Here is an 18,228-nt window from a genome sequence, read left to right as displayed (position 1 = left end):
GTTATGAATTTCATTCTATACACTAGAACTGTTTCAATGGTTATGGTTTTCTTTTTGCAGTTTAAAATTTGTGAGATTTATTTCCCTTAAACCTTTAAATATAACACTTTTAAATTGTCATTTAAAAATATCAAGCTCAATATACTGCCCCTGTTCATAAATGATTAAATCACAATTAAAAGAAATCTGTGCGATTATCTGAGATTTTAAGTCTACAACATTATCTGTAGTTCACAACCTAGGATATTTCAGATGAAACACACCTCCAGTGTACAAAATTTTAATCCTGGTATATATGATGAGTTTATTTCCTATATTTATTTGTAATTCTGTATGGTAGTTCATTTAGATTTTAAAAATGTTACTATGTTATCACCAAAGTAAGATAAAAGTAACAATTTGAGCGGCTTTGTTTTGACTCAAATGAGACCTTGTAACTTCAAAATGACAGAAGCCCTATGTGTAAATATACTGCCAATTCAGCATAGTAAAAGACAAACTTGATCTCAATTTGTGTTTGGTGGTAATAAGCATTTTGTATATGTTTAATAACACTTGGTGGAGAAAAAAGAAATGTTAAGAGTGTAGTAAGGGCAAATTCAGCATTTCTTCCATTGATAAAGGAACATAACTTGAGAGTGATGAAATTGATGCCACCCAAATTTGAACTTCATCTTTGTTTCGCAGGAATTAACATTTTGTATAAGACAGACAGGTGTAATGAAATCAAATTTATTCGATATAAATCATGACTAACCAAATTGAAACATTTGATACACACAAAACTTTAAGAGATTCAACTAGACTGTTGTGATGAATTAAGCAAGGCTCAGAGAAACAAAAACTGTTCAGAAAACCCTATTTCAAAATGGACACCTTGACCAAGAAGCACTTAAGCCTGTAAGCAGGGAGATACATCCTAGTTTCTTTAGTAAGCTGGGAGAGGATGAGTAAGGATATATTGTTATACAAAGTTTATAAATCTAATCAAAAGTTTAGTTTCCAAATTAACCTTTTTAGCATCAGTGTTTAATTAATGATCGTTTGTTACAAGTCCTAAAAACTGTACAAACACATTTTACTAATTACTTGTGTCACTGCTTTTTATGTTTCTGAACATACAAATTTTCACGCCCTTCAACATGTTTCAAATAGAAAATGAAAGTAAAAGGTTCACCAATGTGGTACATAAAAAGGATATTATAAAATGTATGAGCACTAAGCCATAATTAATGCAAAATGACAAAAGTAAATATGACAATTGTAAGAAATTGATAAATGAAAGACTTGAAGGAATGCTATAATATATACAACAATAACATAATTTAAAAGCACTAGTGACACTTAATTTGACATTTTTTAAAATTTACAGTGGGAATACAAACACTTTGATAAGCAAAAACAGACTATGATCCAGAATCTACAATTTAAAAGAAATGGTTTGTTGAAAACTAGCATTGCAAGCGGCATAATTTTATGGATACAACAATTCATTAACACAAATGATCATCAAGCAATCATTAAATATCAAATAAAATCAAAGTTTTAAGGTTGGACATATTTTTCTGCTATCATATTACCTGATTTGTTTATAGCTTTTTTCGATTTTATTTTCGATTTATAAAAGCAGACTTTTTCTTTCATTTCATCATACCTTTAAACTTAAAGCATAAACAGTTTATTTGCTTACTGATTTTTGAGGTTGTTCTACTAGATCATTGTTAGTTTTACCTGATATTGCTCCTATGCCAAAATGAGATTGATAATTTAGATTTTAGAACAAAGTCAAGTGAATATCAAGTGTAAAGTCGGCAGATACTTAATGTTTTAATCTAAAAAAAAAAACCTTTTCAATACCTATTATGCTATTAGCACTTTCAAAAGTACATATTTTTTTCAATTCAGCCTAAATTTCTATATCTTATTCTATCGTCATTCAATATTTTCTTTTTCAAACCCATTGAACATGCTGTTTTAGAACAGAATTATCATGCTTAGGTCCCTTGTACTTGAGGGAGCAAAATAAAGGTTATAATAATAATGACAATTATTGAAAATAGCTATATTTATATTCATAACAACAACGTAAATTTGAAAAGTTTAAGAGAAAAATGTATTGAAATTAATATATATGTGTATCCCCACTTTTAAACCTCTATCAGATTAATTTGTTAGTTTAGGTTTGCCATTCATTCAGATTTTGATTATCCATGATATAAACATTCAAAATTTTCATCATTCATGCATTGCACAAGTTTATTATACATAACTACCTACTAAGATTGTTCATAAATTAACTAATAATCATCCTTTAAGTTCACTATATATTATATATCTACAATTAAATTAGCAATAATTTAACTTCAAACAAATCATGAGAAATAAAGTAAAAGTACATGGGTTTGGATTTCTTTATCAGATACAATTGTAGCTGTTTGTAGCACTTGCTGGTAAAATAGTAAGATCTATACAATAAATGGCATATTTTGACTCTAAAACTCCTAACAAGAGTTATCCTTCTTTGTACATTGCTTAAGGATGTACTTAGGTGAGGTTTTGGAATTTGTGTCAAATGTTCGGACTCCTTGGTGTTTTTCCATACAATACAATGTAAAATATTTTGTCCCATAACACCCATTTATTTTTTCATATAGGACTTAATAGCTCATGGAAGGTCATTTACCAAAATTTTAGAAGATTCTTAATTTTCTTTCTTTTGTTTTGAGACCTAATAATACCATTGCAAATATAAGGTAAAAGTCCGAGTCAGCCTTTTCCTGCCATATTTTAAATCTCAAATATCTCGAAAAGGAGGTCCATGACCTATCAATATTTTTAGCTTATTTTTATCCTGAATTGATTCTCTACCAGCTTAAAGTGTCAATTTTAACTTCTTAATTTATTAATTTTCACCTAACCTCACCTAAGTACATCCTTAACTTCTGATTAACGGGTTAAATACATTAATGTTTAATGTTATAAAACTTGACATCTACATTTCTACACATGCACACTACTATATCACTGGGAATACATAAATTAGACCTGCTAAATATATACTTGTTTAACAATGTTATATTCTCTGTAAAAATTGACCCAAAGTTAGCATGCGATATTTATAGATTATCGTTGGTCATCTCAATGAGATTGATTTTCTCGCTCGTGTGTGGAGGGAGTAAGTGAGAAAAGAAATCAAACTAAGATGACCAATAATAATCTGTGTATTGCTATTTAAAATTTGACGACATTTTTAATTTTATTGACAACGGCAAGTGTGCCCTAAGTTTCTAGCAATAAAATCATATCATTCTACTGTACTGATAAAGGTTATTATCCGTCAGTAAGATCAAAGGAAAATTTCATAAAATAGCAATAATCTATGGTATTGCTCATTGTAATATTATTTCAAATGGTGACATTATTATTAGATGGACCTTTGGTAAGTTTTACCATACATTAATAGGTGTATTGCACAAATACGATGACTATTTTTTTGTACAATATTCATTGCACTTTCAAACTTGTGCAATACAGTATTTGACTGTGGACAATAATTTTGTTGTAACCCTATATCCTATTTCAACATCACAGTATTTCTCGTATCATGCCATAGTATAGCTAATTAGTGCTCTTGCAGCAAAATAATTAAAATTTTAACAGTTATTCTACTTTGTCTTTGATTTTGTTAAGAAATAACTTTTTATTCCTTTTTTTTGGCAATATTAATGTTCTAGTTATTTAAAACAGCATTTAACAGATCTTTACAAAAGAGAGTATTGAATATATCCAAAAATAAAGAAATTTTTCCTAAATGTGAATGAAATACATATAATAAGCCTTGAATAATATGAAGCTGTTTATTATACAGGTTTAAAGCAAGCAGTCAAGAAAATATATTTTTATCAGAAGCGAAGGAAAAAATGAAAATCCCCAAAAATTGATATGAAAACATGTTCAGGTGAACAGAATTTGGAAGCATGCCAGTGGAAATATAATGTTAATTACAAGGTAGTGCAACATCAGCGTTTTTTCCTCCATACATAATTATTTTGTGAGATCCAAAATTAGGTGTTGGTCACTGCCTAACTTGTGGCTAATTCAACACATCTTTGAAATGCAAATAACATACAGACCCTTTAATTCCTGATGTAAAAAATACTGATCTCAATTGTGTTGATAAAAGAAGTTCCATGACAAAAAGTCAAAATGACTTAAACTTAGAAAACACAGCAATGAAAAGATGTGATGTTAAGCAATCAGCATTCAATCAACCAATCAGAAAAAAATACAGGTATTTTAATGAGGTTTTTTTTTAAAATAAAAATAATGTGTAAAGTGTCCATGTATAAATATTAAGAATTATCCTGAATTTATTTACAAGCATTTAAAGCACAAAAAGCAATAAGCTTGTATCATATATGACATGACACAAGAAACCTATCACACCAAAATGCACATTACTATACAATTAAGTAAAAAAAAATGCAATCAACATAGTAAAAGTAGATTTAATAGAACAAATTTTGATTGCACTCAAAAATATTTCTTAAAAGTCTGTACATTTATGATAAATTATACTGTATAATAAAAACAACCAATTTATTAAGTTCCTAGATGTTAGTTTGTTCTATAAATGAGTGTTCTCTGTATTTTTATTGGTTGACGGGGGTGGTGGTGGTGGTGGTGTTGGTCGTGGTCTTGCACTACCATGTTGGCTTAAGCGGTTAGTTTGGCTATGTTTGTGCCCAGCACCTTCTACAAAGTCTGGTGAAATATTTGTTAAACTACCTTGGCCGTTTTGTTCCATTGTGACTGATAATCCAGCATTATTGGCACTTCCCGTTGACGCTGATCTTTGATGACTTGGTGCAGCTGGTGGCGGTTTACTAGGTCGGTCAGGTGGTGGCGCTACAGGCCTATCACCATGTGATATCGTGGAAGCTCTATTTGGAGGATGACCTGGCTTTTCAGCTACAGGAGGTTTATCTGGTGAAGATCTAGTTTTTGTTGCACTTGATTTTTCATCATTTGATTCTGATACAGCCTGACGTGGCCATGTTTGAAACTGAGCAGGATTATTGGCTTTGGAGTAACTAGCTGTCACAGCGATTGAATATGGTCTCTCCGGTGGAGGTGGTGGTGCTGGTTTTAACTTGTGTTTACGATGTGATCTAGGTGAAGTTGGTTCTCTGAAATAAAATACAGACCACATTATTTGTAATGTTAATGGTAATGTGAGCCAAATTAATTTGTTCATTATGAAATACCATTCCAAAACCAGTAAAAAGCTATTCAATTTTGAGTAACAGTGACATTGAAGTTTGACCTGTTGACCAAAATCAATCGGCTGTTTGCCCCTCTCTTTATCTACTTTCTGTTTAAGTTCCATCCCAATCAAGCCATGGAATCTCAAGCTTCCATTTGGAAACCATTTTTTCAATTTTTTTTTTTTTTTATCTTTTTTTTAACCATTTACCCTGAAATTTTGACATATGGATTAAAAAAAATTCTTAAAGTTTATAACCCTACCTGAATAATCTTGAATAACAAACAGAAGACACATGAAGGTATATCTTTTATTACATATTTGATTTAATCAGGTAAAATATAGTCTGCATGCAAATTTTCATCAAATTTAAAATACAGGATCAAAACTGTATTGTATGCCCTTAAGGTGTCCTGATAAACAAAATGACTGAATTTCTGTGTCATTTGGTCTCTTGTGAAGGGTTGTCTCATTGGAAAATATACCACATCTTCTTTTTTATATGATAAGCATAAATAATTAAGTCTATATTTTGTATGGAAAAAATGACGTTAAAAAAAAAATTAAAATTACTCAGATCAACAATTGAAATAGAAGGTGTACAACTTCATGTCCTGTACAAGAATCTGTCAAGCTATTTTCAATGAGTTGCATAACATCAATTAGCAGAAGTGATCCCTATGTGTTGTTGAATCTTGACATTGTCTAGTGATACAAACATGTCAGAGGTTCAAACAAATTTGCTCAGACTGAACTTGGGTAAGTATGAGTCAAATCACTAGAATTTTTTTTTTATCAATCAATATTGCTTTCAATACTTAAACAGTTCATAATTTAATTTTATTTTATCTGACAAGTTGCAAGAAAACTTATTAACACAGTAGAGGTTTATGATGTAATTATTGTAAACATAATGTCTTTTAGAAAAACAACTTACATTATGTTCTAATATAGAACTGCAGAAAAAGAAATTGGGACATTCCTGTGCTTTCCCTTGTGAAAAAGCCTTACATTCGTGAAGATATAATTGTAAGACAACTTTTTGTTTCAAGCTGAATCATTTCAAATTGAATCATTTCATATTTTTTGCCATGGGCAACTTCAGTTGTATTGATCAGGCAATTGCATCCACCTGCTATAGAGATTATAGAACATATATGTGTATGAATGATATACGTTTTATGTCTAAGTGACTTACACTTCTGCTAAGGGTGCATGGAGATTGGAAGCTGATTCAGATTTTTGTATTGGTTGACTATTAGGTCTGGGTTTTGATGTATCTTCCTCCTGTGGAGGCGGTGCACCACCAAGTGCTTCTTCTTGATCTAGCATATCATAATTATCTGACAGCCTTGAAGTATTAGATGAACAAAAAGATGCCATGGTTCCAAATTCTACTTCTGTAAATAAAGCATAAATCACATTAAGAAATTTATTAATTGAGATATATATCTTGGGAAAAGCCTTAATACTGTTACAAGTCGTACTTCTTGGAAAATGTTAAATACAAAAAATATTTTCAATATAAAAACCTGCTAAGCTGTAAGATTAAATTAGAATTATGTACCATGTAACTTTAGGCAAATAAAAAGATTTCTTATTTTTAAATACAGGAACTCTGGCACATGAAATATATGTGTAAGGATGCATTTTTTTCTGACTAATGGAATAGTTACGGTTATATCGAATACCAGCATAAATTGATTTATAATAAGTATCGCAACTATGTATTGGTTACATATGGAAGCGATTTCTAACTTGCATGTTATGTATATTATAGCTGTACTGAAATAATATTTCAAAAATTGTTTAGTATATAACTATCTAACTATTGACCAAATTATTTATCATAATTATGTCTTTTAACAAATAGTGTATAATACAGTGTAGATAAAAACAATTATAAGAACCACACCCACTTTAGTGCCTTTAAGTCACTTTCAACATTAATGTCAATAGATTGAAAATAAAATGTTAATGCAAAAATATTTCAATAAAATCATCAGACAAAAATAGTTTATCTTTATAATGAAGCCTGATAATTAGCAATTTTTTAAAGATGCAGACATAGTAAATTTCATCTTTTAATAGAATATATCAATTGTCAATTTTTTAGAAAATGTTTGGACCTACTGGACAAATATTTAAGCATAAACAAAAATTACATGCAATCAATGTAACGTAATGATCATGTACTATTTTATATATAATAAATAAGAAAAACATGGCACTGTTAAAATATCAATATGCTTTAAAGCAGAACAATATATAATACAAATCTAATGAAACAGAAAGAAAATATGTTCATTATTCACAATTTCAGAATCTAATATTTTCAAAAGCTTACACCAAAACTTTGTGTTTGGCTGAAAATGTCCTAAATAGTTAAAATTTCTACCAATGAGGTGACATTATTTGGAGTACAAGCAATCTACCCATAGTCCTTTAGATTCTGAATAGGGTGAATTGGTAATTGATCATATCCCAAGTACTGTAAAGTGCTTTAGCATCAAGGAGTTTATTCTGTTTTTCTGTATCATAGGTTTTTTTTCTTTTTTTTCTCAATTATCACTTGATAAATTAATATTAAAACCCTTAAAAATGTCACAGTTGACAGTACTTAAAATGAAGTATAACCAATCAAAAACTTCCAAAAAGCTAAAAAGCTAATTAATGCACTACAATGAAGATAACTATTAAATTAAGTTTACACCTGAATGCAGTTCTACCTTGCATGATACGAAATCTAACTGATGTACTTAACCTATCAGTTTGTTTTTTTTAGATTACAGAGCTTGCATTTCCTGGATAGAGGGTTGTTGTTTCCATTGAAGCTAATAAACCATGAGTTCCAAGAGGTGAGGTTTAAAATCATCCTTTCAAAAATTATTCAGCTGCCATCATAAGTTGGTTGACCGATATGAAATATCTGCTTCACAGATGACAACACATATATTCCAGTTGCTGTAACCCCAATTCCATTCTTTTCTCCTCGAATGTGATTACAGAACCAGATTTATCACAGGTTTTGTACTAACATGAGCAACACAACTGGAGGCCCATTTGGGGCAGGATCTACTAAACTATCCAGAGCACCTGTGACCACTCCGTTTTTTGGTTGGGTTAATGTTGGCCAGTATTTAGTTTTCCATGTTGTATTTTGTATACTGTTATTTATAGATCGTTTTTCATTTTGCGATAGCAATGTCAGTACGTTTTAGACTGATCAGGTTAAATATTTCATTGGCTTCTCTTGACTCTTTTCACAAAATGAATGGCAAATACTCTGAATTGTTAAGTTAAAAAAATTAAAGAAGACCAATGATATATGAAAACAGCATGTTTATTAAAATATGTAAATGTCTGCAAATTATAATAAAATATCTATTTTAATAGATGCTGACAGGAGAATGTTAAAAGAACAACACAATTTGTTTATTTAGAATTATATATATCATAAACAACATTTGTTAAGTTTAAAGCATAATTCATAAATATTAATAAGTGTCATTGCAAATATAACTCAACTATAAACCAACTGGTACCTTTTTTTTTTACTTAAAAGAATCCTTATAGTTTTAAAAGTCAAATTTAACCTTAGTCTGAAATAATATTCATTTTAGTAATGAGTTGTTTAAGTTTGATAATAGAATAACCTTTCTGAAAAAAAGTTTATAATTGAGTTATATCTAATAAAAAGAATACACACAGTTTATATACATGTACAAAATGTTGATTTCAAAGTCTATACACAAAAGTATGCACTAAAATCTCTGTTTCAACAGATGTGTTAAAATAAGAGTTAATTTCAAAAGTACAAATGGAAAGAAAGGAAATTTGTTATGTGAACATGAGACAATAAAAGAACAGAATTCCAATGTCCCCATGGTTACACATATTTGATCTTTTCAAGGTACAAGGGCAATTACTTAATGAAACACTTTTTTTTGATAGCGCTAACAAGGCCATTTACCATAAGTTTAATATTTCCAAGGGCCATAACTCTTTTGATAAAAGTCATTCGTCCACCATTTTAAAGAACTTATGTGAGATATTGCTGATATTAACTTTATAGTGTAAGTTTTATAAAAATCTGGAAAGAAGAATTGTACCTGTGAGAGCCGTCACAAGACCTGATCAACACCTGGTAATTCCATGTCCCGCACAACACGTTACACAGGGGACAAAAATCTCATAAATAACCTAACAAGGTAAAGATGGTCCCTAGTGGTGAAATAAGTGATAATCTTAGATATTATAACTAGAGGCTCTTAAGAGCCTGTGTCGCTCACCTTGGTATATGTGCATATTAAAAAAAGGACACAGATGCATTCATGACAAAATTGTGTCTTGGTGATGGTGATGTGTTTGTAGATCTTACTTTACTGAACATTCTTGCTACTTACAATTTCCTCTTTTTTATGAACTTTGCCCTCAAGTTACAGAGGACAATTTCAACTAAATGCTTTGGTTTCAGAGATATTAGCCAAAATCTACATTTTACCCCTATGTTCTATTTTTAGCCATGGTGGCCATCTTGGTTGGTTGGCAGGGTCACTGGACACATCTTTTAAATGAGATACCCTAGTGATGATTGTGGCTAAGTTTGGTGAAATTTGGCCCAGTAGTTTCAGAGGAGAAGATTTTTGTAAAAGTTAATGACAACGGACGCCAAGTGATGAGAAAAGCCCTTTGGGCCAGGTGAGCTAAAAAAAAAGTTATATATTTCATTAATAGAACCACTCATGGGAAAATCATAAGGTATATAGATATAAGAAGATGTGGTATAAGTGCCAATGAGACAAAGACAACTCTCTATTATAGTCAAAATTTGTAAAAAATAAACCATTATAGATCAAAGTATGGCCTTCAACAAGGAGCCTTGGCTAACACCAAACAAAAATCTATAAAGTTGTTTTTTTTTGTGCATAAATTTTAAAACCAACATTTGTATTACATTATTTTACAAATCAAAACAGTTAAAAGCACACTGAGATCAATATGGAAGTAAATGATATATGATTTATGCTAAAAAATACACAGCAATGAAAATAAAATAAATGACATTGTCATGCTATCATGTGACAGTCTTCTTGGCTAACATCAAACAAATCTGAAAATTGGAGCAAGCATAAGGGTATCAGGCAAAAAAATCCACCCAAATCATTAAAGAATATATACATATATTTTTTTGGCAAACATCAAATTTTCACAATTTGAACCTTTTTCTTCATTCAAAGTTCTACTAAAAATGATTGACAAGTCAATTAATCATTTATCACCTAAGCATGCATGATGTGAAAAAAAGTGATTTTGATGAACATGATATATGAGTATAATTGAGATCAAGAGAATAAATTAAATCACTTGTACATCAACATAAATAAACTGTTGACAAAGAGATATGCCTTGCCTGTTTTTGATAATATAATGCGAATGTTGAATTCAAAATGGCCTTTTTTAAACATGTTAACTATGCAAAACATTTTAAGTCAATGAACCATAACTGAGGTGTGTGGCTTAATAAATTCTGTGGAAATGAGAAATGTTCATGCCTAGCATAAACCATAGAATTATCTTAAGTTGTTCCCTATAAACTGACCTAAACACAAATTTTAATCACTGCCTCATCATGGTTCATTGACTTTGAAACTGTAACAATTTACATATTAAAATTGTTACAGTTTCAAAGTCAATGAATCATGATGAGGGAGTGGGTCCATATAATTTCAAGGGAAATTGTACGTTCAAATATGAATACAAGAGCATATAAAAAATTATCGATCAAACAGTACTTGATCTCTTTAAACTGACCTTATCACAAACTATCAAAATGCAAACTATGCAAAAGCTTCACGTTAAATTGGCAATGAATGAAGGGGCAAGATCAGATAATCCCGATGGAAATGAAAAATGAGAAATGCCAATGCTTATATAACTACATACCAAATATCATTGGCCTACCACTAGAGGTTCTCCTTAAGCTGACCTTATAATGACCTTTTACAAGTAAACTAGGCAAAATATTCAAAGTCAATAGACCATGACTGACAGGGGCAGGGTCAAATAATCCACATTGATATGAGATGTGCCACTGATTATTCAACTGCATACCAAATTGTTGTTCCCCTTTAATTGACCTAATCACAAAACTTTGAAGCACTGCCATTGCTGTTTGTCCTGCTTTTTTTCATTTCTACGAGCCTAGACAAAAATACACCTTTTAAACATTTTTTATGCAAATCAAGCCATGAAATAAAATTAAAGAGTTTTTAATGATTAAAGTTACAAATTTTTTAAAGTAAGCTGTTTCTTTTTCAATGTTTTCCTATGATTCTATCCTGCAAACCAGAAAATGTATGAGTGTACCACAAACCTAATCTATTTTGAAAATATAAATGATCTGAAGTTTTAAATTGACCTCAAACAAAAGCAACTCAACTTAAAAATACCAATCTTCAAAAAATTCATACTCATATCCATGAAGCCTAAAATGATAATGATATATGTATAGAAAAAGGTTCAAACTATCTAACAGAAAAGTCCAGAATAAAACACATGCTAAATAAATGATGTTCTAAGACATTTTCATTTGATCTGACCTGGCTGTAAGGAACATCTTTTATTTGCCGTTGATACCCTGTCACTTCTCCCAACTTTATGAATTTGCCCGCTTGAAGCTGATGGCCCTTTCTGTTGCTGATGTTTGACATCCAATATTCCACGTACTTTTGTCATATAGTTTGAAACATTTCCGTCACCCAGCGAGTGTAAAGCAAACATAGTACTGTAGACATCAGAATGAACACTCTTAGCAACAGGTGGAACAGAACTTGAGCGAGTATACTTAGAAGAATTATCAGTGCTACATTCAGCGTTAGTGTTAGATGATATAGAATTACTATGGTGACTAATAACACTGCAACGTGGTGAGTTATAGGATTTAACAAGATCACCTGGGCTCTTGTCTGAGCTATGTGATGCCTTTCCAACACTGTACGCTGACGACTGATACGATGGTGATACCTTATCAGAAAATACATCAGTTTCTTCTACATTTGACATGCTATCATCAGAATGTGATGTGATAGGTAAAGTTACAGCAGGGGTAACTAATTCACATGCTCTTGCTATAGAAGACAGAGTATTTGATGCTTGCATGGGTGCAACAACTGCTGTTGAAACTGTTGTCACATTGTCACTCGAGCTGCTAGATATTCGAGGGGGTGCAGTGCCTTTGTTAACTTGGTGAAAGTCTATATCTGTGTAAAAGTTGACAAAAACATCCCAAAGTTTATATATGTACAGAAGACACATTTAAAATATATTGTTAAAGCTATAAAAATCATTCAATAATGATAGACAAAGTTATATGTATACTAGTGTCCTTCAGTTATAATCAGTTTATATAAAGCAATATTTAAACATAAAACCAACTGGCATATTCAATATATTAAACTAGATGTACTGTTAAAAGAGTCAAAATTTATATGTAGACCCGTATTCAATGTATCTGTTAAAATCAAGCTGATAATAGTGAAAAAGTTGTAATAGTAATTATGAAAGTTTTCAAAAATAGACTATGGTACAGCAATAAAAAAGGGGGCTCTTCTTTATGAAACCATTCATTGTGTAGATATTCTGATTAAGCATTGGATGTTCTCCAAACTGTCAAATTTTCATCACTTAAAGTGTAATAACTCTTAAATGAAAGCTTGCATAAATTGTTTGATAAATTCATAGAAAGCAAGCTTGAGTTTCTGGAGGATGTTTGGACAGAGAAATGACAGTATACAATGACACATTTGTTTTTAATGGTGTTTTAAAATGGAAAATAATGTGTACTAAATTTTACATCAGATTTCATCGGTTGATATTTTTTTGGGTTTAATTCTCATTAAATTCTCTACAGATCTTAAGTACCAATAATATAAAACAAATAACCAGAGCATTCCCCTATTCTTGTTGATGCCAGAATGTAAGAATCCTATATCTTGCCCTCTCAAAATTCATTGTAGGTGATACAAAATTAGTATGAAAAATAAGATAAATATTCTTTATCTCTAACGTGTGGAAGCATTTCAAGATATAATATGAAGGATTATAAATTATGAGATTGCAGTACATCTAATTTTAGAACAGTTTCATTCAGAGCATATAAATGTATACTGGTTTCCAAAATCATTTGATAAATATGTAAATATACAGCCATAAATATGTAATATTTCTGAAATTCATGAGAAAACATGAGGAACTTTAGAGGTAGGAGTAGGGGGACAGAGGTAGAAATTAAAGAATTTTCCTGCTGAAAATAAAAGAAATTATAAAATAGTTAACACTGTTACTGTAAAAAAAAACCCAACTTAATATTATAACAATGTATCCTTAATGACTAATATATTGCACTGTATAAATAAAGTGTTATTGTTATCAAAAGTATAAAGATTCCTTCTTTTAACTGAAACATGAAATGCCTGTTAAGGTACATATTTCACTATACATATTTAAAATGGAGGTTTGATGAATAACAAAAACTTTCTTCTTTATAAAGGACTATCATACATATGTATTTGATTGCTATGCACAAAACTAGCTTGTTTAAGCAATAATATTATGAAAAGCTTCTAATCTACTAACCTTCAGGGAAAAACCAGTCTGCATTTGAAACTATCATTTCAAAAAGATTACTAACAGATCCACTACTGGCCATACTGGCTCTGAAAAAGATAAAGACCAAATTATTATTTTAGAACATTGTTGAAATTAGGGCAATGCAGTCAATGGATTTCTCCATTATTGATAGTTAAATTAAAAAGCAGGAAAGAATGATAAAACATTTTTTTTCAATTAAGAATATTGACCATCACAAGGAATATTTCTGAGAAAATCTGAGTTTGAAATTAAATCTAAATTTTACACAACCAAGGAAACCACAAATTCTTAGTTCAGACTTCTTGTTTGTATTCACTGGTTAGTTTTGGATTCAGGTTCTCAGATTATGAGAGTAAACATCTGGTTGGAATTGGTATGGCGCAGTGTCTTCCCTAGAAATTTTTTGATGCATGGTGGGTCTAAGGTGAATTTTCAATGAACTGCCTTCAACTATAGCAGATTTGGACCAATTACAGAAACTATTAAACTATACCTACCCTGCATCGCCTTCCAACCACAAAAGATTAGGACCAATTACTATAGCTATATAACTATACCTACCCTGTATCACCTTCCAACCACAACAGATTAGGACCAATTACTATAGCTATGTTACTATACCTACCCTGCATCGCCTTCCAACCACAACAGATTAGGACCAATTACTATAGCTATATAACTATACCTACCCTGCATCGCCTTCCAACCACAACAGATTAGGACCAATTACTATAGCTATATAACTATACCTACCCTGCATCACCTTCCAACCATAACAGATTAGGACCAATTACTATAGCTATATAACTATACCTACCCTGCATCGCCTTCCAACCACAACAGATTAGGACCAATTACTATAGCTATATAACTATACCTACCCTGCATCACCTTCCAACCATAACAGATTAGGACCAATTACTATAGCTATATAACTTTACCTACCCTGCATCACCTTCCAACCACAACAGATTAGGACCAATTATTATAGCTATATAACTATACCAACCCTGCATAGCTATATACAGTGTTCTCCCCAGGATTTTTTTAAGGCGCAAAATTCAAGGGCGCGTAACTCTTTTTTTATAGTGATCTTTTGTGATCTGAATCAATCAGTCATAAATCATAACATGCAATATTGCTTTATGTTGTGTGTTTAATAATACAGAGTATTAATGAATTTATACAAGAATATACTATATATGAAATAAATTGATTTAAAACACAAAAGTTATTTATATTCAGTCAATTAAAGAAGTCAAAATATAAATATTCATCTCTGTACTCTCTGCTACTTCTAGGGATATTGTTTCAAGATAGTGTTGGATAGTCTGTTCCTCAACGTTGTCTTAATCCTCTTCAGGGTTGAAAACCCCCTCTCATAATAACTTTTTTCTTATATCCATCTTAACATTTCTAAGCCATGAAAACTCAGTCAGCCAGTTGTCACCGAAACCAGAAACATGGTGCTTGCAGTTATCACTTGCTAAAACTTTAGCTCAGTTGGGATTATGAAAAGCAATTATAACATCTGCTTATACTGACAGCTGAGTGTAGAGGGAGGTGTATTCCCCTTTTCATTAGAATTAAGTCATTGATCTGAAAAAAACCTTCTACTTCCATCATGTCTTTTGCTTAGAATTCACCCTTTGTTATTTGCAGAGAACATGTTCATTCAGAATTAATAAAATCGAATATGGTTAAGATAGTTGGTATACCACTTTTTAAAACAAAAATATTTTAATGAACAGCTGACAAGTTTCCGTAGTTTGACATTTATTTACGCTTCCGTGTGCATTACTGTTAAAACCTATCGTTAAAGTTAAGACCATTGAAATTATTTACTAGTGACTAATACAGAAGCCGCGGCGATTCCGTACCCGTGTTGATTGTCACATAAAACGTTCCCGACGCAAGGACTCACGATCGATGTTCAATGATCATTTTATTTCTAAAAATATGACAGTTTGAAACGAATTTACCTTGCAAGCAACATTTTTCACTTTCAGTTAAAATAAATCACTTCTCGTTATCTTTAATTAAAGTTTATTTTAATTTTTTCAACTACAAATACTCTCATTCATAATTTTCATCGTAAATATCTTTAGCAATGTGTATTCAAATCTATCACGTGTATTGAACACGTTCATTGGTCGTGTTTAAATAGATTCTTCTTCTCGACCAATGACAAAATTCGTTATTTAAATGGTCAAGTAATCACACACATGATGCTTAAATACAATGTATTTGCGATCTATTTCTTCAATTTCTGCTCTGAAGTTTTTATTTTTTTAAATTTTCTTCTAAAATATCTATCTTCTTGATGATTATTTACGCTATTACATGATAACATAGTCCGATAAGGCTGAGATAAGCGTGGCTCAGGTAAAACTATATTATCAGATATTGTGTAACACTGACCAACCTCTCAGCAGCAGGGTTGGCAAAAACCCGGGTTTTATGAGTATTGCCCAGCCCAGTGGGAAATACTGGGAAAACCCGGGTTTTACTGGGTTTTAGTGGGTAATACTGGGCAATACTGGGTAATATAAAATATTTGTCTGAATTTTAAAGAGGATTCAGTGATAAACACAAATGCAATACATTTAATAAGATATTTATACCCTATTTTGTTTGTTTAGCATTTGTCTAGATTGGCAAACTGTAAATAGAAAGCAAATAAATCATTTTTTTTCAAATGAATATAGCTCCTATTAAGAATTAACAATAACATGTATTAAAGAAACATAATAATGTATATGTACTGTCACTGATTAATAAGTAATTATTCAGATTAGAACACAGATTTGTTTGTGTAACAATAATCAGTCCTTTCAATTTTATAAGTGTTAATGGCATGACCCTGCAGGGTGTTTATTTAGCAATATGAATGTATAACAATTAAAATTAACAATTCACTTAAACACTGCAATAAAATGCATTTTTCAAAGTTTGGATTATTGAAACAATACTTGGTAATTAAAAGGTACATGTATCTTTAAATGTGCAAATCTTGTATTCTGCCTACATATAAAATTAATAGAGAAGAGAATGAAATTGAATTTTCTAGAAATGACTGTCAATGGTTATCTGTATAAAAAGTATATATTTAGCTGTTATACTATGAAACTGTAACAAATCTTTACTATTTTGTGTTAAAATAAGCTTAAAAAATCATATTGCCCAGTAATGCCCACTATAACCCATTTCTGGGAGTATTGCCCAGCCCAGGAAAACCCGGGTTTTCCCACCCGGGAATTTCTGGGTGGGTAATACTTTGCCAACCCTGCTCAGCAGTGCTCAGCGGTGATCAGCAACTTGACAATTTTAACCAACATTTATGATGAAAATGTGAAAATTAACACACTGCGGAATCAAGTAGTAAGGGATAGCGGCCAATTAAGACGCTGCGGGATTAACGAAAATATTATGAAGGCGCTGCGGCACCGCAGCGTCATATCGGCCTGGGGAGAACACTGATATAACTATACATACCCTGCATCGCCTTCCAGCCATAACAGATTAGGACCAATTACTATAGCTATATAACTATACCTACCCTGCATCACCTTCCAACCACAACAGATTAGGACCAATTACTATAGCTATATAACCATACCTACCCTGCATCACCTTCCAACCACAACAGATTAGGACCAATTACTATAGCTATAAAACTATACCTACCCTGCATCACCTTCCAACCACAACAGATTAGGACCAATTACTATAGCTATATAACTATACCAACCCTGCATCACCTTCCAGCCATAACAGATTAGGACCAATTACTATAGCTATATAACTATACCTACCCTGCATCGCCTTCCAACCACAACAGATTAGGACCAATTACTATAGCTATGTTACTAGGTGTCATCTTGTTTATGTCGGACTTCTCACTTAATTTTGCTAGAAATTTTACTAAGTATCTGAAAGAACAAAAATTAGTACATGTAATCCTGTTTTTGATCTCTAATGCTTTTATAATAGAAATTAAGGACAAAACATATGAAAATCACCACTGGGTGATCAAATGCAAAAAACACATTAAGTTGTACATTAATTATGATGATGATTACTGTTTAACATCTTCTCAAACTTCATTTGTTTAACCAACGTGCTTGGCTGTATTAATACTTAAAAACATATTCAAATTCAAAGTCAGACAGATTTTGCTTAAAGAAATAAGAGTGCCTAGCAGGGAAAAGACAAATATGAATTTTAAAGTCTTTGATTTGACTCATCTGGGTGTACATTGATATGCATTCAGTTGCTAGTAGCTAAAAGTACATCTTTTGATACTTTGA

General features: G+C 31.2%; 1 protein-coding gene across 6 annotated transcripts in view; it reads right to left on the bottom strand.

Annotated features, from left to right (window-relative positions):
- LOC143045938 (rho GTPase-activating protein 44-like) overlaps positions 1-18,228 on the bottom strand; it is a 75,381-nt gene that overhangs the window by 15,972 nt on the left and 41,181 nt on the right. For 2 of the 6 annotated variants that reach the window (XM_076218784.1, XM_076218786.1), the window contains exons 14-18: positions 17,734-17,850; positions 13,904-13,983; positions 11,869-12,528; positions 6,465-6,666; positions 4,789-5,189 (exon numbers count right to left, since the gene is read on the bottom strand). In XM_076218784.1, the coding sequence (XP_076074899.1) occupies positions 4,789-5,189; positions 6,465-6,666; positions 11,869-12,528; positions 13,904-13,983; positions 17,734-17,850 (1,460 nt within the window). Of the gene's footprint in view, positions 1-598; positions 5,190-6,464; positions 6,667-11,868; positions 12,529-13,903; positions 13,984-17,733; positions 17,851-18,228 lie in introns of those variants that run through there. The other 4 variants (XM_076218783.1, XM_076218782.1, XM_076218787.1 and 1 more) reach the window with 3 other exon arrangements.

This window comes from Mytilus galloprovincialis, chromosome 9, assembly GCF_965363235.1.
Source record: "Mytilus galloprovincialis chromosome 9, xbMytGall1.hap1.1, whole genome shotgun sequence".
Taxonomy (NCBI): Eukaryota; Metazoa; Mollusca; class Bivalvia; order Mytilida; family Mytilidae; genus Mytilus; species Mytilus galloprovincialis.
Note: the sequence above shows the minus strand (reverse complement) of the source record. Positions and strands in the feature narration are given on the sequence as shown.